Below are 21,548 nucleotides of genomic sequence, written 5' to 3' on the forward strand. Positions count from 1 at the left end.
CTCTACACTCTACTCTGTTTTGTAATAAACTATCTGTCATCAGGCATGGGTGTGCACATCTTTAATTTCAGCACTCAGGAGGCAGAGACAGGCAGATCTTTGTGAGTCTCAGGCCATTTAAGGAAGGAAGGAAGGAAGGAAGGAAGGAAGGAAGGAAGGAAAGAAGGAAGGAAGGGAAGGAGGGAGGGAGGGAAGAAGGGAGGAAGGAAGGGAGGAAGGGAGGAAGGAAGGAAGAATTATTTCCCTCTGGGCAGGTATTTGTTGATGACATATTCTCACTATGTGGCCAACCTGGTCTGAAACTTGTTATGTAATCCAGGCATGTCTTAATCACGTCATCCTCCTGCTTCAACCTCCTCGGTGCTGTGATTATAACAGGCAGAGAACACCAGGTCTGGCTCTCTTACTAAGTAGAAACTTGCCAAATCAACTACACTTGTGTCTCTTAAACAGCTTTATTGAGCTTTAGCTCACATGCCACACAATTCCAGGATTTACAGAACACAACTGGATGCTTTTCAGTCACGTGAGAGAGTCATCCGATCATCATCATAATCAACTGCCCTGATAGGAATCTCACACGCATCCCCTGTCATTGTCATCCACCCTGAACCCCTATGTGATCACTGAGCTGCAGTCTTTGTGGATTTACTCCTTATGGACGTTTCATAAAACTACAATTCACACTGTGTGGTCTCTGTGATCATTTTTCCTTTTTTGATTGTTATATGTTATTGCCCAAGTCCGTACTCTGCTCCACTTATAGCTGAGCATTTGTTTCATTGTACAGGGATACTGTGTTTTATTTTCTCACGTGTCAACTAACCTAACTGCTGTTCCTGCTTGTTACTGCTATGGCCAGCAGTGTTTCTGTATGCTACAGACACACAATTCTGCATACATCAGCTGTAGTCTTAATGGAGATCCCAGGTGAGGTTAAATCTGAGCTTACCTAAATTTCCTGGTTAACACACCAGCATTGCACTTCCCTTCATAAAGAGAGAAAGGGAGGGGGCTGGAGAGATGGCTCAGCGGTTAAGAGCACCCGACTGCTCTTCCAGAGGTCCTGAGTTCAATTCCCAGCAACCACATGGTGGCTCACAACCATCTGTAAAGAGATCTGATGCCCTCTTCTGGTGTGTCTGAAGACAGCTACAGTGTACTTATATATAATAAATGAATAAATTAAAAAAATTTTAAAAAAAAAGAGAGAAAGGGAGGAAGAAAAGAGAGAGCAGAGGAAGGAGAGGGGGGAGGAAGAGAGGCTGTGTCTGCTTGTTTGTCCTGTCTGAAATTCCTAAGTGCATAAGACTTAAAAAGGTTAAAATGCTGGTATCAAAGTCATCGCTTCAAATTGTCCTACAAAGGAAGAGCTTTGTGGAGAAAGAAAACTTGGGTGGCAAGGTGGCTCAGTGGGTAAGGAAGGATATTCGGGGCCAAACCTGAGTTCACTCCGCAGAGCCCACATGGTACAAGGAGAAAACCAACTCCCATAAGCTGTCTTCTGACCTGACACACATACAGTAGGGTGTACTTGCACATGTGCGCGCACACACACACACACACACACACACACACACACACACGATCAAATCAAAATTTAAGAAGATCTAAGTCGACCCTGTGTTTGAAGAACTGAAGGAGAGAGACCCCCTGCATAAGCAGGGCCTGGTGACTGGGTTGGGGTATTTAAAGAGTTAAAGGTGGCAGGTAGAGCTACATGATACCCACAGACACCCCAACTCTGAGAATTGAATAATCAAAGGTGTTGAACCCCAAACTCCAAGACTTAAACACCAATTTTGTATAGTGTTGGGAAGCCTTTGGAAGTGAGGTTTAGAGACATTGGTCACATGACGAGACTCTGAGCAGAGTGGCAGCAGTGACTGGCCATTCAAATGCACCTATGTGAGGACATTTTGCCCCAACAAGCCCTCTCCTTAGAAGGCTGTTTCGGCAATTCTGGGCTGAGGTAAAAGCACTGAGGATCGCCAGCTGGCACCGTGGCTAAGTGGGCAAAGGCCACATTCATCATGGGGCTGGTTCTCTAAAGGACCCACATCTAGGAGCGGGGAAGTCATCATTTCCCTATTACATAAATAGATTTGTCATTGGTGCTGAAAATGATGCCAAGGGTTTGCTGCTAATCAAGCTGGAATCACAAGTTGGAGGAGAGGGTGGGCCTTCTGCCAGCTGGGCCAAGAGCTGGACCCAGAGACACAGGACACCGAAGTCAAGTACCCCATCCCTACTCTAGTGTTCCGGGCAAAACCCCCAAGAGGTCTGGCAGTGCCTTTCAGAGCCATCTCATGAAACCACACCTCTCAAGGCTTCTTTCAGAGCTGACCAACCAAGTGGAGCTCAGTCCCAGAGGTCCGTGGCTAGGCCATTCTCATTGCCTGCAGGGCTGACTGGACAAAACAGTCAGCTGGGTTGACACCTGCAGGCAGCTGAGGGCAGACAAAGGCCGGAGAGACGGAACAGTTGACCATGGCAGCGCTTTTCAGTGGTGATAGTTGGCAATTAGATAAAGCCCACTGTGTACCACGCAGTGAATCAGAGCACTCAGGGCTCTCTCAGTGGACAAGCTATTTTCTTCCTTAAACCACAAGCAACCGCTTGCCACCCAAGCCTGGGGGGCCACGGAGGAATGGGTTTCTTTCCATCTTCGCAAACCAAGAGGAGTACAGTCCCTTCCACCCATATCCTGGAGCAATGTCTCTAAGATGCGAACCTCCATTATTCTTGCCTAGTCAGTATACATCCCAAGCCAGGTTCTGACAGCTTCCAGTGCCGGTCTGTGCCTCTATACATGGGCGGGAGAATCGCCGGTTCAAAGCTGTGAAATGTTCAGTGCCTGGTCCACGGTGAGTACCACCACACTGCAAGCACCTCTCTGAGTAGGTCTTAGCTTGGCCTCTTCCTGCGGTGGAGGCTAGCTTGGCCTTGGCCAGGGGAGGGAAGCAAGATGAGGCAGCTCTGCTTTTTGCCAGCGTGCTCTCAGCCACCTGGATTGTCGAAGAAACTGCTCTCCTTGCCTGTCACCACCCACCCCCCACCCCGCCCGCCCGTTATCATTAGCAGGATCCTCCTTGAGGCCAATAAAAGAGGAAAAGGGAAAACAAAAAGGAGGGGTGAGATACTGGGAGATGGCAGGATTATCTGTTTATACCGAGGGTGTTCCTTACTACACAACTTTATGACCCCAGCCAAACTGGTGCCTGCCAGGCAGAGAAGAGCTGGTGACTGCATGTATCATCCTCTGTCTTTCCTCTCCAGTAGGGTGGAGGACGCTCGCTTTCCTAGGCTGTTCCAAAGCATACTGTTCCTCCTACAAGCTTCTACCCTCCTCACTCTCCACCGCGCTCAGGGTGTATCCAGGCTGTATCCAGTCCCTAGGACTGGTGAGCTGGGGTAGCATAGAAGCCACAACCCCCGGCCCGTGATCCTCCTGCTCTGGTGGCCCTGAGTCCCCCACCTGCGCGTGACTCCTCCTCCCGTCTCTATTCCGCAGCGTCCGCACCCTGGCGACACGCTGTTTTGGCGACCGCACCTGCGTCGGGGTGGGGTGGGGGAACACTCTGGAGGTAAAAAGGAAAGCGAGAAGGGTCTGGGAACACCGCGGTGCCCGGTAGGCAACCTCACCCACGGTGCCGGGCCCCCGCAGCCTGGAGCCTCCCACCCTCAGGCTGCGGCACCGATGCGCTGTCCGCGGTGCTGACGCCGGCCGGTCGCTCGGTCGGGAGGGGGAGCAGACGCCCTGGTTCCCGCCGCGCCCGGAGCCCAGAGAGGCTGCCTGTTCTCGGTTCCCAAACCGTATCTCTTCCCCCAGATGACTCCGCCAGAGTCCTGGCGCTGCGGTTGGATCCAGGAACAAAAGGGTGAGCAAAGGGAACTTAAACTTCAGGCTAGAGCCGGAGAATCAAAAGTCAGGTTTGGCTCCCGATGCCCCCCAACCCCTGAGACCTCAAAGCACCAAGTTGAACAAAGTTTCCCGGTGGCTTGAGAAAGGAAGACGTTCCGGAGACCAAGAGCAGGGAAGGGAGGACGTGGTTTCCTAGCGAGCTGGCAGCCTGCACGGCAGTGGGACACCTGCTCCGGTGGGACGCACTGTTGCGGCCAGAACCACCCGGAGGCGTCGCAGCAGCCCAACTCTCCACCCATTCCTCCCTTCCTGATTCACCCCTCCCCAACACCCCGCCCCGGGCTCGGATGACTCCGCCTCTCCGTGCTGGGTAGCTCCTCAGCGGTAGCCCGGAAAGGAAGGGAGCCTTCCCCGGAGGACTCGGCTCTGAGGCTCGGAAGCCGACGCCACCAGCTCATTTACAGGGGAGGAAGAGGACTGCCCGCGCAGCCCGCGCCTAGGCGCGACCGATCCCCAGTAGCCTCATGGGACGCTCCAGAGGACTCTCTCTGTGCCCTGCCACCGTGTTCCGATCCTAGGCGTCCGGACTCCACGGTTCACCCTGACCGCAACCCGCGGCCTGTCCAGAGTGGAGTATGCGGCCCGGAGCCCCGTGGACTCCGGCCACCGGGCGGCGCTGGCCTAGCTTCGGAGCCCAGAGCCCGAGGGCAGCAAGTGAGGAGCCGCGAGAGGCAGTAAGGCGTCGGGGCGCGGAGAGAAGCGCTCCAGCCCGGGTGTCCACTGGGCCGGGTGACCGGTGGGTGGCCTGAACGCCGGGCAGGAGGCGGATCGCCCTGCCGTCCCGGTTCCGGGGAGACTGCAGAGGGGCTCCGCCGCAGCCCCTGTCTTCTGGCCACCATCCTCACGCTCCTGCTCCTGCGGCGGGGATGTCACGGCCCCGGCTCCGAGCGCCGTCCCAGCCCCGGGGCTGAGCTGCGGACCATGTCCTCCCGCAGCCCCCGGCCCCCGCCCCGCCGCTGCCGCCGCCGCCTGCCGCGCCCCTCCTGCTGCTGCTGCTGCTGCCGCCGCTCGCACCTCAACGAGGACACCGGACGCTTCGTGCTGCTGGCCGCGCTCATTGGCCTCTACCTGGTGGCGGGCGCCACCGTCTTCTCCGCGCTCGAGAGCCCGGGCGAGGCGGAGGCGCGGGCGCGCTGGGGCGCCACGCTGCGCAACTTCAGCGCTGCGCACGGCGTCGCGGAGCCGGAGCTGCGCGCCTTCCTCCGGCACTACGAGGCCGCGCTGGCCGCCGGGGTCCGCGCCGACGCGCTGCGCCCGCGCTGGGACTTCCCTGGAGCCTTCTACTTCGTGGGCACCGTGGTGTCGACCATAGGTGAGCGGCGCGCCCGCGCGTCTTTCCTCTGAGCACCTGTCACTCGCTACCCTTTCCACGGATCAGAGACCCGGCCGGCGTCCCCGGGCTCCTCCAATTCTATTCTGATACCCTTTTCCTACTTTTGTCTCGCTCTCTGTCCTCTCTCTTCCTCCTACTTTTCTTTCCTGCATTTGGAGCGCGGGGTGGACCGAACGGACCATGTCTCTTTCCTATCAGCTAACACTCGCCTGACTGTGTGTCGACCAGGAGCTGAGCTCTTTGAAGGCTCCTTAGTATTGTCCTCCGTAAGAACGTGTGTGAGAATAGATGTCAAGAGCTGCTATTTCCCATCCAACCCAGGCCTCACTGTCCTCAGGAATGATTACAAAAGCCAGTTTTGCATCCGTTCCCCGCGTTTTAATTTCCTCCTCTCCTGTTGACACTGCCCCACCCCCTCAAAGTAAAATCCGTTATTCAAAAGCCAGCCCTTCCGCCTAACTGTTTTACACCATTCGCCTTGGTTTTCCTCTTCCCACGGCCTTAACTTCTCCAAATTCTTGACCTCTTGTCTTTGTTTCCCCTTTCCAACCAATAGTGGTGCCAAAGGGCAGCCAGGACATAGTCGCCTTTACATTATACTTTGATATAAACAGTTCGCGTTTATAACATCCGGAGATAAATGTGCACACTCTTGAGAGACACCCCCCCCCCCATCTAGACTAGAGTGTCCTGGTGCTGCTCCAATCACCACTCTGCCCACCCACTCCTTTTCCCCGGAGTTTGGCATCGTGTAAGACAGTCACTTCCCCCACTTATTTAGGTGTCCAGAGCGGAGAAGACATACTTTGACGAGACTTACCTGTGTCTCACCCACTCCTTTTCTGAGTCTCAGAATTGGAGAAGCACTTGCTGGTCACACTAGTCACCCCAAGAGATCCTCTTCTACCAATGCAACTTTGGAGAAAGGGACTGTACTTTCAGGGTTTCAAGGTGAGGAATTTTCTAAACACCATTTTCTTATGCAACTTCAGAGCGTGGGGCACAGACTACCCACCACCCGCCTACTGCTGCCTGGAGGCTGGAGAGAGGCAGCAGGCTTGTTCCAGAAAGGCACCGAGGGAGATGTCCCGTGGCGCCTTTCTCTCTCTCTCTCTCTCTCTCTCTCTCTCTCTCTCTCTCTCTCTCCCTTCCTGTGTGTGTGTGTGTGTGTGTGTGTGTGTGTGTGTATAGTCTGTGTATATATAGTCTGTGTATGTATGTATGTATGTATGTATGTGTATCTCTGTATGCATGTAAGTATGTATGTATGTATGCTCTGTGAAAGTGCCTCCTTGCTGCCAATCATTTTTCTACCATGTCATGTTTGATCTGATTGTTTTAAATAGAAAAGGCAAATATGGACTGAGTCTGAAGTCTATACAAATTAGATAAAAATACCCTTTAAAAATATATCATGTTGTTATGGTGATTGAAGATATAAAATGACCCCCTCAAAAATCCCCTTTTAAGAGCTGCATCGAGTTGCTATAGCAACTAGAGGGTTTTTTTTAAGTGCTTTAAAAGTACTAAGGATGCTAAATCTTGGAGGATGACATCATGTGTTTATAGTTCAGTGTTAGCATACACTTTTTTTTTTGTAAACAGCCCCTGTGGCCTTTCTACTGAGAGGTATACCTGTGAACATGCTACATCACTGTGTCTCTCTCCCGGTGATATGGTCTAGCAGCTTCCTAAGAGAACGGCAAGATAAGCAAAAGCTGTTGTTCTCTTCCCACACAGGCTGTGAATCCCACCCCCCCCCCAAAGACCCTACTCTTGTGGCCTATGCTCACCTTGTGTCTCCCGTGAGCACTGGCCCTTCAGAAGCGGTGATTCTGAACCCAGGCTTCTCTCTCACCTTCGTGGACAAAACCAAGTCAGCTTGTTTGAAAATCGTTCCATGCCTCAGTCAGGATTGGCTGTTCTCTAGTCAAGCGGAAATGAATTGTGTTCTCTCTTGATTTGTGGTTTTGGACGTATGTAGGAGGCAGTGTGGACAGGCTATACCAAGGCTCGTGGCTGTGGTATGAATGACCTAGCATGTGGCTTCCAAAATCTGCAGGGCGACATTAGTACCAGCCTGTGGATAGCTCGGGGCTGAGCTGGCCCTCTGCAGGGATACCAAAACGGCTATGTGAGTAGCCTCTGTCAACTGCTGTCCTGGTGCAACACTTGGGGATAGTGGTTTAACCTGATCCTCTTACATCAGTCAAGTAAGTTCTGCTGAGTCGCCAACCACATGGTTATACTTCCCACCTTCTCGGTGGAAAGAATATTTGGATAAGATCTCAGTGGAGACCTACGATGTCCATTCCTTTTCTGATTGTATATGTCCTTCTCTTTAAGTGTCCAGCTGCTATTGTTACTAATGCATTGATGCCTGCAACCATGCAGGAACCACAGCTCAGCCAGGGTTCGCTTGTCTGCTGCCTCATCCTCAGAAGAGAAAAACTATTATGTTCTGGGCTTTACTCGATCAGTGATCATCACAGGGTGTGTGTGTGGTTCATGCATCAATGTGGAGTTCAGGGGTTTACTTCTGTATCCTGCCTAATGAAATAGAGAATTTCTCTTCTTGTTGTTTATCTGGTTTATAGTATAGACAACCCTTCATTCCACAACTATGAAGTATTGTGTGTATCAAGCCCAGTGCTCTATTTTGAAAAATCAGTCTTTGTTCCACTTGCCAGGGATTTTAAGCATATTCCAACATAGGCAGCTGAGATACAGCCATCTTCACTAAAGATGACCAGAACACAAAAGGAGACCTTTGGTCAAGTCTGTGTGGTGTAGTGTTAGGAAATCTACGCAAGGTCATTCACCTCGACCCGGCGTTGGGCTTGTATGGTACATATTACACTAGTTTTACACATATAGCAGTGGGGAATAGTCTTGTGCGAAACTGAAATATTAATAATGTATATTTATCTATATGTGCTCTGCCCTGTTCCCACCCGTGTGTGTGTGTGTGTGTGTGTGTGCATGCGCATATGCACGTGTGGGTGCATAAATCTGACACTAAGGCAGGGACTAGTTTGCTGGTCAGGCCAGCAACTGAGTAAGTTCAGGAAAACCTGAAAGATAACATTGATGTTATAGGCAGATGGGCTAGAAGCAGCTATGGGCCTGAAATGGCTGGATAAGCAAGAGCCGATACAAACTCAGAAAGTCAGAGACAAGAGGCAGAGATGTCCTGGGGAAGTCCGAAAGCTCTTGCTGTCAAGAGCAGGGATTCAGGGGAGGTAACAAAAACGACAGAATTGCCCTCCAATAGCAGGCACCACAGGAAGGTTCGATCCGTCCGTGTGTATTCAAGGTCAAACGGAACATCACAGTGAGAGGGAATGTTTGCCCTTGAAAGGGGCCCCATACCCTGAGCTAGGTGCTCTGCAACTGTGTAAACACACACGTGTTCACGAAGCACAGACCCTGTGGGGAAATGTGCCCACACTCGCTCAGCAGTAGCTGAAGCTGTATAAAGAAAAAAAAATCATCTATTTGAGTAGCTCAAGCAAGACATTTAAGAAGTCCACTTTGTGCTCTAAATTATCCACCCTGATTGCTCACACAGATCTGAAGCCCTGGGTAATTGCTACTTCCCCCATGTACCCTCTGTGACATATTCCTTAGCGGGTTGGAATTGAGTGTATTTTAATGCCAACGTGCTTGTATCTGAATCCCGCCTTTCAACAAACACCCGAAGCAGCAGAACTCGTGGCAGACACAAGCGTGGCCCTCGGGCATCGTTATCTGTGTCTTCTGGGATCGGCGTGCCAGCAATGAGGGTGGTGGCTCTCGCTCCCCGAGTGGCTGGTTTGCTGACTGTGTTCTTCACAGCAGCACTCTGGCTTGCAGAAATTCAGAACCGTCCAAAGGGTATTAATCCATCATTTCACATCTTAAAGGATGCTTTATTGGTTTTCTTTGAAAAGATTAAAAGGAAGCTCTCCCCCAGGGCTTTAATTATGCATCTGCTGTCAGACTTACACATACAGAAGAACATATTTAAAAGTCTTTCTCAAATGGCAGCTTGATCGAAACAGAAATATTTTTGCTTCTTCTATTAGGTTTCCTGGCAGAGCGTTTTAGCCGTGAAGCTAAAATCAGGCCGGCAGAGACGATATGGTGTCGGTACGGGGTTGTTGCTCTTGGCACTGCATAATTTAGCTTGCTGCTTGCAAAATTAGGGCCACTTAATTATTCGGCCACGAGATTAGTAACAAGTCCTAACTCCACCCTACCCCCCCTTTAAAAAAAAAAAAAAACATGGGTTTTTAAAAATGGTTTTTGCTGCAGAAGCAACTAAGACATTTTGAGACCAAAATGTCACTACCATAATTCATTAGGGTTTCTTCTAACATGTATGTTATGTAGCTGGAGGTGGTTTTGACACCTGTCCCAGAAGGGGAGTGTGGGGGAAAGCGCCTTCTCTCACTTCCTTCTCTCATTAAGTGGTTTTTGTTGGAAAGCGATGCCTTGACAGAGTTGAAGGATGTTGGGGAACTCATAGGCATACGCTTGGATTTGAAGCTCAGTCCTACTCTCGCCCTCCCCCTTCCACACCCTATTGCTGACCCAGGCCACGGTGACCGTTTAAGAGAGCCAGAGAACAGGTAACACTGCCCCCATGCCGCTCTTCTCACATCTGCAGGTCCTGACTGGTGTGGAATTGTATCATCAATGTCAAGTCCGAGTTTCCTCGTGGCCTCACACGTGGCTTTGAAGAGGTGCATGCTGTTCTCTGTAGTTGATGCTTCCTTACTGCAGGCTAGCTGGGTGGTTCCCAGTCTGGGCTATTTTGAGCAATGCCACAATGAGCCTCTTTATGCATGCGGCAGGCTCCTCCTGAAGAGCATCTCCTCAGGGGAGTCACCAGCAGGGAAATCGCTGAGTCAGCGGGTGCTACCGCTGCTGCCACAGCTCCTGGCCAGCCATCTTGGAGGGAGGAATCGTTGGCTCGTTCCCGAGGTGAGCTCCTGCTTCTACAAAGCCTCATGGCCATCCGCTAGTTGCTCCATGGATGCTGGCCACCTATATACTGGGTTTCTCCAGGATCCTGCTGAACTAGGCATCTTCGGCCGCCATTGCTGCTTCCCACGGGAAGCACTGGATGAGGACAAGGAGAAACAGAAGGAGACAGCTGCTGCAGGTTGTCAAAGACTAAGACGGGGGAACAGCTGGTTCTCCTCCTCCCTGTCTCTTAGGGAATGGTCTGTCAGTGTTCCAAGTCTCAGCTGCTTGGGAGCCCAGTGTTGATGACTCTTCCCAAGGCCCAGTCTTGAGTGGCTCAGAGTTGCACCAAATGGAGCAAAGGTATACCCTTGAAGTTCTATAGCTGAAGGTACCAGGAAGACATTCTAGAACGTTCCATAACCATTTAGAAGAACATTCTGTCAAGGAAAGCCAGGCAGCAATCCATTATAGAAGAACAGACTGTGGCAGAGCCGTGCTGATTGGAGATCAAGGCAAGACCCCCCCAACCATGAGACCACCTCAGACGCCATCTGCTATCTGAACCCTCCCTCCTCCTTAAGACACAGGCCTGCTATGAAATGTAGCCCAGGGTGGCTGCAACTTGTTATGTGGCCTTGGCAGCTTTAGAACTCATTTCCCAAGTGCTAGAATTGCAGGCATAAAATATCACACTTGACCCTTGAAGTCTCCGAGGAGCCCTAGAGCCCTTCCGAGACTGGTCTGGAAAGGACTAAATTAAATGTATTTCTCATCTCACACAAGGCCCAGTGGGGGCCACACATTGACTCCATAGCAAGTCCAAAGGGCATCGATAGCTCAAGCTTTAGCAAAACTTTGTCAGAATTGCTGAAGGTAGATGAATTTCCCACGCACAGAGAGAAAGGACAGGGATGGAGTTGGGGACAGTGCGGGGACAGTGTTCTTACACACTCTCGTACTCACTGCTCAAAGCAGGAAGTCAAAGACTGAATTAGGCTAAACTTCTTCCAAGTTGGAACCTAGGCTTCTAGAAGAATGAGCACTCAATTCTACATGAGGGAGAAGGGGAAGAGGTTGTAAAACTTCCTCATCTGCAGGTGGTAGCCGCAGAATTTAGTGTGGGCTTGGAGTCAAAGTCCCCACATTCCCAGCTACAATAGGCCTAGCCTTGCTATGTAGGCTTCTCATATTAGGAGACGCTAGGAGACGGCCAAAGGCTATTGGTCTGTTCCTGGGGTTGTCCCAGCCCCAAGTCTTCCCTGAGTGCTTAGGCCCTCCCCTTACTTCGGTCCAGTACTACTGACCCCATCAGTATCAACCAACACAGCCAAATGTGTAAGGAGCCCCAGGAGTGCACCCTGGGGGGCTCAGCCTCAGAGCTCCACGGTAGCCAATCCTGCTGGGGCTGAGGTAGAAGGTGGAAGACCCTGAAGCTACAGCATCTCACTTTCTACAAAACTGAGAGAAGCTGAGCTGCAGTGCATGGAGGCCCTTTTAGAGGCAAAAAGGAGTGTGAAGGTCCTGGCCCCTCACCCGTGCTGGCACTTGGCTGCTTAGGGTCCCGGGAAGCTCCTAACTACTGCCATTCCATAGCCAACTACCAATTCTAGTCCACGGAAGCAGCTAGACCTCCTCTCATGGCAAGTGGCTGTACTGAAGGAGGCTTTGGACCCTGTCTTGGCTGTCACTTCCTCGAGCTTGGACAAGCTATACTCCTGGCTCACCCATCAGCAGGTCACTAGTGACTGAACATGTGCTTCCTGAGGAGGGGCTCTATTTGGTTCCCCTGGGTCTCAAAGGACCCATTCTGAGGTAACTGTGGTGAAAACTCGGTGCCTTACTGTTTCAAGTTTTACACTCCCTTGTCTTCGGGATGACTACATAGACTAGAAAGACAAGGTCCCCATGTCTCTCGCACTGCACAATATGAAGGAATCTCCTAGTGAGTTCTTACCCTGCAGCCTCTATTTGTAGTCTAGGCTGGGACCTCAGGGTCTACATTTCACACAATCCCTTTGCTATGTCTAGACTTCTGGGCTACAGACCACATTTTGGAGGCAGGGATCAGAGAGGCAGCACAATTAGGGGCAGTGGCTGTGCAGTTTTGGGCAGAGCACATCGCAGGAGTGGGGAGGTAGAGACAGGTGGACCCTGGGGCTGGCTGGCCAGCCAGTGTAGCCTTCTTGGCAAGTTCCAGGTCTGCCAAAGGTTTTCTTAAGGATTTTCAAAGATAATCTTAAGGAGAGGGGGGAAAGAGATTGGGGACATAGACGACTTAGGAGTCAGAAACACTTGCCGCTCTTGCAGCAGAACACTTAGGTTTGGTCCCCAGCACCCTCATGGCAGCTCACTACATTCTACAACTTCAGTTCCAGAGGACCCAATGCCCTCTTCTAGCCTCTGCAGGTACCACACCCAAGTAGCACACGGGTATATACAGGCAAAACATTCATATGCACAATAAAAGTAAACAAACAAACAGATCTTTTTTTGAAATATATGTTGATGGCCTCAGGCCTCCATGAGCATGCACTTTACTATTGCTGTGCTAAAACACCATGACCTAGGCAAGTTGGCAAGTGCTGCCTGCTGGTTTGCTCCCATGGCTTGCTCAGCCTCCTTCCGTATAGAACTCAGGACCACCAGCCTAGGGCTGACACCACCCACAGTGGGCTGGGCCCTCCCACATCGATCACTAGTTAAGGAAACGCCCTGCAGCCTGATTTTATGAGGGCTTTTCCTTCACCTAGGCTCCCTCCTCTGCCATGACTATCTTGTGTCACGTTGATATAGAACTAGGCAGCATGGCTGACCTTTTCTCAGCTTGACGCGCAAACACATCACTGTGAAGACAGAAATGTCTTTTCTGTTCATCCCCTACATCGCACATTAGTAAAGATGTCACAATAGAAAGCATTTTCAAACTTACAGAGTCCTACAGCCTTTAAAAATTCAAACAATTAAAACTTAGGTCTCTTTAAGATGCTTCTTTTAAAAACCAAAGTCTTTAGAAATCTAATGTCTCTCAACTGCAGGCTCCTATAAAAATGAAAAATAAGCCAAATCCTTTCTTACTTTAAGAGGGAAGAACCAGGCTCAGTCATGATCAAAGCAAAGCAAAACCAAACTCCCACAGGGTGAATAACTCAATGTCCAATGTCTGGGATCCTCTCCCATCTCCTAAGCTTCTCCAAAGGGCATAGGTCAAGTCTCTGGCTCTGTCCTCCATAGCACACAGATTGTTTTCTAGGCTCCAGTGGTAACGCTGCTACTGCTGTTTTTGGTGGTCACCCCATGGTACTGGCATCTCCAGAACGCTGGTGTCTTCTGTTGCAACTGGCTACACTTTCACCAATAGCCTCTCATAGGCTCTCTTCACGATTCCAAGCCTCACTTTCTCTGCATGACCCTTTCAATATAGCGCCTTCAACTGCCACTGAGCCTGCACCTTCTCCTTCCCTGTTGCTGTAAAATTATAAAAACAAGCTGTCTTTTACCCCACTAGGTCCGGCACCGCAGTGCCCCAAGATATCTGTTGGATATCTTAATCTCAGTCAGCAAAGTGTCTCACCTGCTTTGCTCCATCCCCTATCACACTGCCGGTGGCTTCTCTCTGAGCCTGGAAACAATCTCTCCACCCATCTAGTTCCCAAGACAGGCTGCCACCATGCCAGAAACACACATCCCAATTCTGTGGTGGCCCAGTGTCTCTACCACCACACACTCTCTTGAACTCAATTCACCACATGAAAGAACACACAACACAGTAACCTCTGATCCAATTGATAAGATATAATCGCCCACCCAGACATATAAAGCCCTGTGCACATCCATCCCTTAAGAACATTCATGACAACCTGTAAAGGTGTAGAGTGGAATCTTAACATCAGCCCCCATATTCTCTCAGCAGCTTCTCTTCCCATCAGTCGCCTCCTCTTCCCGCCCATCCTTCCTTCTCCTCCAACGACAGGCCTCGTTCTATCTTGTGCCTGCCTTCACCCGTATGGCACCATCCTACACTTCCCCAGTGGCCTCTCCTGGCCTCTCAGTAGAAGACCTCAGCTGAGTGAGGAACAGCCTTGGACACCTCTGGAACAGCTTATGTGTGATGACTCTAAGGAAAACACTTCCCAGATTTCACCTCAGTGATGCTGGTCTCTTCTTAGTCATTGCTAATCTCTGGGCTCCAGCTGACCAATATCAACTGTCCCAGTAACACAAAGGTTTTATATCAGTTGTTCTGGTCTCTTGTCAATTGTCAGGTCCAGTTGCCCAGAACTGAAGATTATTAATTCAAAGCATGCAATGACGCTGATAGAGTCTTTAAGGGACTCTCAAACTTCCCTCTGGAACTTCACATGCCAGGGCTTTATCCTCCATTTCTCTTAACATTCTTACCTCCCATGATCAGACAGAGCAGCTCACCAAGGTTTGGTCTCTCAGTGGCTTTTCCAGCCCAAACTTTCAAAGAACTTCCACAATCCTCCTCATGGTCAAACCTGTCACAGCAGTACCCTACTCCTGGTACCAATTTCTGTCTTAGGGCTACTATTGCTGTGATAGACCACCACGGCAAAAGCAAGCTGGGAAAGAAAGGGTTTATTGGCCTCATACTTACACATCAAAGTCCACAGTGGACAGAAGTCAAGACAAGAACTCAAGTGCAGCAGGAACCTAGAGGCGGGAGCTGATATAAAAGCCATGGAGGAGTAATGCTTATTGGCTGGCTCACCATGGCCTGCTCAGCCTGCTTTCCTATAGGGCCAGGATGGCTCCACCTACAATGTGCTGACCCTTCCGCCTCATTGGCTGGTTAGGAAATGCCCTACAGGCTTGTGTTGAGGTGTAAGTAATAATGTGCCCTATCGGTTCCCGCAAGTTCCCACTCCGTGCAAGTCGTTGCGCTCTGTTTCTCTGTCAGCCACTTTCACACGCTGTCCCCTTGGTGGGTTGTTACCATGCCTGAGACTCAAAACATCTCGTTCACGGGCTGTGCTAGCGTGGCCCCACGCCACTCTAGCCCCAAGCATTCTATAGCCTAGCACGGCTTCCTGTCACACTCTGCTCACACTCCCAATAATCTAGTGAAAACAGACTGTAATAATCTAGTGACTCAACAGACTGTAACCCAACAACCAGGTTTATGTTAAATACTCAGTGTACAACACATCCACACAATTAACTTGCAACCAATTGATAAGGATATAGACTGCCCACCTAGATAAGATAAATTTGCCTATAGAAATCCATCCCTTAAGAAATATTCACAACAACCTGTATCGATGTAGAGATGCATGGCGAGGACCATTTACGTCTGCCTCCATGCTGCTTCTCTCCGAGCTCTCCTCTGAGCTCCAGTCTCCTCTCCTCTCTAAAACTTTTCTCCCACCCATCCTTCCTTCTCGTCCAATGGCAAGCCTCGTTCTATCCTGTACCTGCCTTCACCTGCATAATGACATCAACCTGCAGGCTTGTCTGTAACGTTTTTCTCAGTTGAGCCTCCCTCCACCCCAACGACTCTAGTTTATGCAAAGTTGACACAAAACTAACTAGTCAACACACATGCCAAAGACAAAACAAAGTAATTCTTGCTCCTGAGCTGCTGGAAAGGTTGAAGGGGCACATTCCGTGCTGTGTGTCTGATAAATCCAGTTGCAGCTTGCCAGAGTTGGCCTTGCTGAGCCTTGGGCTGCCTCACCACCCTGTGGGGGTCCCTCTGGGTCTCTGCCACATCTACACATCTGGTGCTTCTGGGTTAGCTTCCATGGCTGTGCTGAAGCAAAGGCTGCCTGCTTTCCACCCATCACAGCCCATGCCTCTCTCAGTCCTCTGTTAAGCAGGCAAGCATGGTGCTGCCTCTCAAGGGTCGTTGGTTCAAGGGAGAGTCTGCTCAGATCATAGCCTAAAGGTAGACCCTGCCCCACTGTTGGGCAATGTAGAAACCAGTTGTCTGTTCTCCAGCCTTAACTTCTGGCTGCCTTTCCTCGTTGTGCCTCCAACTCGTCCACCCACCCGCGCTTGCTCCAGACACTCAGCAACCTTCAGGACCATCGCTCATTCCATTCCCTTCCCCTGGAAGACCTTTCTCTTGCTCCCCATTTCCTACCCATTGAACTTACTCTTCAAGGTGCTTGGCATGAAACCCCTCCTATAGCCCTCAGCCTCGTGCTAATCACTGGTGTCAGTGCCAGCCTCCCCAGCTCTAATATAAACTTGCATTGGGCAGACCAGAGTATGCCCAAAGCTGGCACATGGCCTAGCACATGTCTTGTTATTTGTCCATTCTTTTTCCAGGGTAGCAGCTTTCTCTAACTTATGCTGGTCTCCACTACACTCAGTAAAGTGACCATGACCAGGTCAGCATCGACGTGTTCAGTGACCATGATGAAGGGGGTTCTTTATGTAAAGATAATGAAAGAAGAAAGATACCTTCTGTCCATCTTGGAACAGGTTGCTTGGCACAAAGTACTCACCTAGCCAACCGTGTTGAATGAATGGAATGAGTGAATGAGTGAATGAATGAGTGAATGAAAACCTTGAACCACTGGGAAACCTCAAGCTGTGCCCCTTATACCCACACTCCCAGATCCTCCTTCCTTAACCCCATCCCCGTGGCTGGTAGAACTGAACATGTTCCCGGTCCCTGTGCCTGGCCAGCGGCCTAATCTCACCGGAGCTGACAGGTGTGCTGCTGGAGAGCCAGCTCTGTCATCTGGGACTCCCCTGGCTGGCAGTGCAGTCTCTGGCTTTTGAGTCAGATGGATCCTGTCCTGGTCCTGATTAAGGACTTTTGGACGTAAAAGTGACTGGCCAAGCCGGAATTGCTGGAGTGAAAATAAACCAGGTAAAATGAACTCTTGGATCTGTCACACGCATGCGCACAGTACTGTCCCCCCCCCCCCCCCCCCCACTGGGCATGGTGGGAAAAGTTCGGCCCTGCATGAGAATCCCTGCTTGTGGCCCTGTTTCTCCCATTGCTTCAGAGTTCAGCCTTGCCCCGGTCTTAGCTGCGTCCCTTAGTCATGAGCGTCGCCTGACCCCGGCATTGCCTGTGCCTTCACTAGCTCAGGACACCCCACACGGACAGACACTGGCTCACAAATTTGATGGAAGTTTTTATCCGTAAGAAAATATAATTCCACAAACCAAGAAAAGCCACACCCACCCACACAGCCCAGCACCTCCACGATGCCTCCAGAAATACCCAGGAAGCTTTTATTGGAATTGGGTGTCCCAGCTTTCTGGAAAGTTACAGTTGAGATCAACGCAAACCCTGATTCACAGCCCTCTCCCTTCTCCCTTCCAAATGAGATCTCCTTCCTTGCTGCCAAGTGCTCTGGATTCAGAGCACCTTCTGCAAACCTGATTGGCTGCTCACCCCAGACCCTGCTAGAAACTCCGCAGGGACCGTTTCTGCAGCAGGAAGCAGCACTCTGGAGGCCTGGGGAGGTTTTTTTTTTTTTTGTTTTGTTTTTGTTTTTTTCTGGAGCTGGGGACTGAACCCAGGGCGTTGTGCTTGATAGGCAAGCGCTCTACCACTGAGCTAAATCCCCAACCCACTAGGCCTGAGGAGTTTAGATCGCACGGTCTTCTTCCTCAGAAAGCAGAGGTGATACGTTAGCCACTCCTGGAACAGATGAAGCAGCCCCTACCCGTGCAGTGCAGATGTAGACCGTCAGGCCCAGCCCAGCCAATATGCTCAGCACCCTCCCCAGCCCAGCCAATATGCTCAGCACCCTCCCCAGCCCAGCCAATATGCTCGACACCCTCTCCGCACTTCCTGTTGGGTATGCACTCACTCTGTGAGTAGCGGTGAGTATCTGTCTCCTTTCGGACAGACGTCGGGTTCCTGGGAGGTGAAGACCCTAAATCTCTGGCCCTTCTCCACCCCACCAAACATGGCCCATGGCTCTGCAACACTCTTGAAATGAAGGTAAATTAGAACAAATGGTTAACCTTTCCCAGTCTGCCTGTATGCTTGTTGAAGAAAAAGTACTCGCTAACCCAAGGACAAGCTGGACAGGAGAATCAGTTCAAGATCATCCTATGTGTCCCAATGAGTTATGGCTCACTCGAGCTACGCGAGAACCTCTGACAGACAAAAACAAACAACCCTTAAAATAAAAGAAGAGAGAGGGAAGAAAGATGTGGATGGTGGCAATGATGAGAAAACTCCAGGGTTTAAGAGACCCATGGTGTCCTAGCACGTTAAACATGAACAGAATTCGAAGCCGGCAGCTACAGAGTCCACTGATGCCTAGAGCAGCCTCCTCAGTCCCTCTGGTCAAATTCACAGGCAATAAATATTTAAGACTTGCTGGGCCATCGAGAAGCGTGGGTAACGGATTGGGCAGCTTGCAGGAGGCACTCAGGCCGTGAAGCTGTGCAGCAGAGACCGGACTGTGGGCCTGACAGGTAGAGCAGCTCTCACAAAACTCCTGGGTGAGCGCTGTGTGAATGACAGCGTCTCGTCTGTCATTAAAGATGAACGCTCCTGCGTCAGGAAACAGTCCACCCCGAGTCTATGTGCATATTGCTGGTGGGAGTGCTGAAGCCCCTGGGCAACCTAGCTATGACCTGGGCTCCTTGGTATGTCCTCTAAAGCTTTCCTTCACTCCATTCCAACAAGTTCTACCCACTCCCTTGCAATGACCGATAATTTGCACAGCAAGAAAAAAAAAGTGAGGTTTGTCAGGTGCACACCTGTAATCTCAGCACTTGGGGGGTAGAGGCAGGAGGATTAGGAGTTCAAGACCAGTTTGGTCAGCATAGCAAGTTCCGGGATAGCCAGGGCTGCAGCTAAGATTTGGTTTCAAAACAATAGCCATTCATTGTGGCTTTAGTTTTTTAACCTTATTTTTAATGATGGTTCTTAAGCTCTTTAACCTCCCTTCTAGCCCACCACCCACCATAGTTATTGGGAAAGAAAGGATACAGGGCATGGAGGAGAGGGGTGGAAGGGACCTGTTTAGAAAGGTTTTTTGGAGCATCTCCTGTGTGTGTTGTTTGGAAATCTGACAGTTCAGTTCACAGGTTAGCAGCAGCAGCTCGATCCACTGGCAAACATTTCATGGATACCAGCAGTCTAGTTCACTAGAGTCAGTAAGCAAACAGGAATCGGCAGCCGTGGTGCTACCTAGCAGAGACAGCCAAGCCTCAGCCACTGCATGAGTCAGCGGGAGGGACCAGCAGGAATGTCAGGAGAAGTTCTAGGCTGTGCCTCTCTCAGGGAAGTGAAGATTGGGAAAGACATGAGACCCACAAATGTTGCACAGCTAACTCTATAAGCAAGCCAAGCTTAGCCCTAATCACTGTCCATAAGAGTCCTTTCTATACTCCAAACATCACATGTCCTCCATGGGTCTTGCCTCAGCACATGAGTCTGACTTAGCAAAACTCTTCGTGAGTCTGACTCAACTGACATCACTCAGCCAGAGTCTTCGGAAACAAGAAACTGCAGCACACCACCAGAAGTTTATGGTACGTTTTTCTTTATGGAGTCCCAACAAATGCAGCTCAACTAGTCAGTGTAAAGCAGACCAGTACATACACGCTGTTAACAAAGAATCCTTCATCGCGTGTCCTTTCACATGCTCGCTTCAGTGAAACATTGCTTCCCAGTCTGCCCTATCCTTTCACCTGTGTCCACTTCAACTATACCTTCCTTCTCATGTTCGCCCCAGCAAAACACCTTCCAACACAACTGACTTTCAAAAGAACCCAAAAGTTTCCACTTCGGTGCATGCTGGTGCACGCCTTTAATCCCAGCACTGAGGAGGTAGAGGCAGGTGGATCTCTATGAGTTTAAGGTCACCCTGGTCCACAGAGAGAGCTCCAGGACAGCCGGAGCTGCACAGAGAAACCCTGTCTCAAAATAATAATAATAAAATAACAATAAAACCACAAGCCAGAATGATTCCTTCCTTAGCTCATGTTTTCTTAGTCTTCATCTCCATAAGTGTGACCAGTACCACAGAGCTGCCCCAATTCTCTCTTCATAACGTTCTATGTCCGATTTATTACCAAATCTTGCCAGCTCAACCTGCAAGGCTCACCATGGCCCTCCCTTCTGGTCTCCCTCGCCATGGTTCTTAGTCCCCCAAACCTTCTGCATGGTCTCTCAGTGGAATGCTGCCAGGGTCCTAACCCATCTTACCTTCTTGCTTCCCCTCTGCTTCTTGAAAACCTGTTTTAAAAAAAAAAAGATTAACTTTAAAAGGGAGAGGAGAGGAGTCTCATGTAGTCCAGGCTAGCCTATAACTCAGCATGTAGTCAATGCTACCCTTGAACTCCCAATTCCTCTACATCACCTTGCTAAATCCTGTGTTTACCTTTGTGAGCCACCACGCCCAACTTACCAAAGATTTTTAAAACCGTAGATCAGGTCAATGTGTGCTCTTGCCTGAAACCCACCAATGGATTCCCCTTTGCCCAAAATTATCTTCTTCCTTATAACCTGCAGGAACCTGGAGTTGCTTCCTCCTCTGCTCCTTTACTGAGACCATATTGAACATCTTCTTAGACCTCTTAAATAATTAGCAGTTTAATCTTGACCGGACTGCCCTGTAAGTCACAGATGCATAACTTCTCAACTGTAGTCAGACCTTGTTGTCTAGAGCTAAAATGTCACCCCTCACAGAGTCTTCCCAACCCCTGAGGCCCCTCTCACTTTGGTTCCTGCCTCCCCTAAGAGCATGCATTCTTTTCAGAAATCCTACTCATGTTTCCTGTCTGCTCCATGTACGAGAGCAGGGACCTCATCTCTCATATTCCCACTGCCTAGTGTTGGCAGAACAAATATGTAAACTCCCAAAGGTTTTGGGGGAGGTGGGCAATCGTTTGTTTCATATATGTATGCAATGTGTTTTAATCATCTCCTCTTACTCTCTTTATAGTCTTGGCCCTCTTCTCCCTCCCTCTGAGCCCCTCATCTTTACAAGTGAACCCCCCTCTGATTGCATATCTCTTTCCTTTTCTTTTGAGAGAGGGTCTCATGTATCCCAGACCAGCCTTGAACTCACTGAGTAACTGAAGATGACCTTGAATGTCTGACCCTCCCGCCTTCTCCTCCTGAGTGCTGGAATCAGAGTTGGTGTTACTATGCCCGCTTCCTGTTTTAATATCTGTAAAATGGGAGTGCCCACAGACCTTGTCTCTCGTGGTGTATGGGAGATAGTACGAGACAGTGAATGTTGGTGCCTTGGCCTTTGTGTTAACGACTCCTCTAAGATGGGCTATGCTCGTCTGAATATGTGGTCAGGCTGAGAACACTCAGTGAATGGTCACATCATGGCCAAGAAGCTGACCCCCCAGACTTTGTTTTTTCACTATGTCTAA

At 50.2% G+C, this 21,548-nt stretch overlaps 1 protein-coding gene across 3 annotated transcripts in view; it reads left to right on the plus strand.

Annotated features, from left to right (window-relative positions):
- The first annotated feature begins 4,233 nt into the window (after window positions 1-4,233).
- The window catches only part of Kcnk12 (potassium two pore domain channel subfamily K member 12), a 53,754-nt gene continuing 36,439 nt past the window's right edge, over window positions 4,234-21,548 (plus strand). For 2 of the 3 annotated variants that reach the window (XM_087554552.1, XM_087554555.1), the window contains exon 1: window positions 4,234-5,237. In XM_087554552.1, the coding sequence (XP_087410678.1) occupies window positions 4,847-5,237 (391 nt within the window). In that variant the 5' untranslated portion in view covers window positions 4,234-4,846. The remainder of the gene's footprint in view (window positions 5,238-21,548) is intronic. The other variant, NM_022292.2, reaches the window with a different exon arrangement.

The sequence above is a fragment of the Rattus norvegicus genome, chromosome 6 (genome assembly GCF_021556685.1).
Source record: "Rattus norvegicus strain SHRSP/BbbUtx chromosome 6, alternate assembly SHRSP_T2T, whole genome shotgun sequence".
Lineage (NCBI taxonomy): Eukaryota > Metazoa > Chordata > Mammalia > Rodentia > Muridae > Rattus > Rattus norvegicus.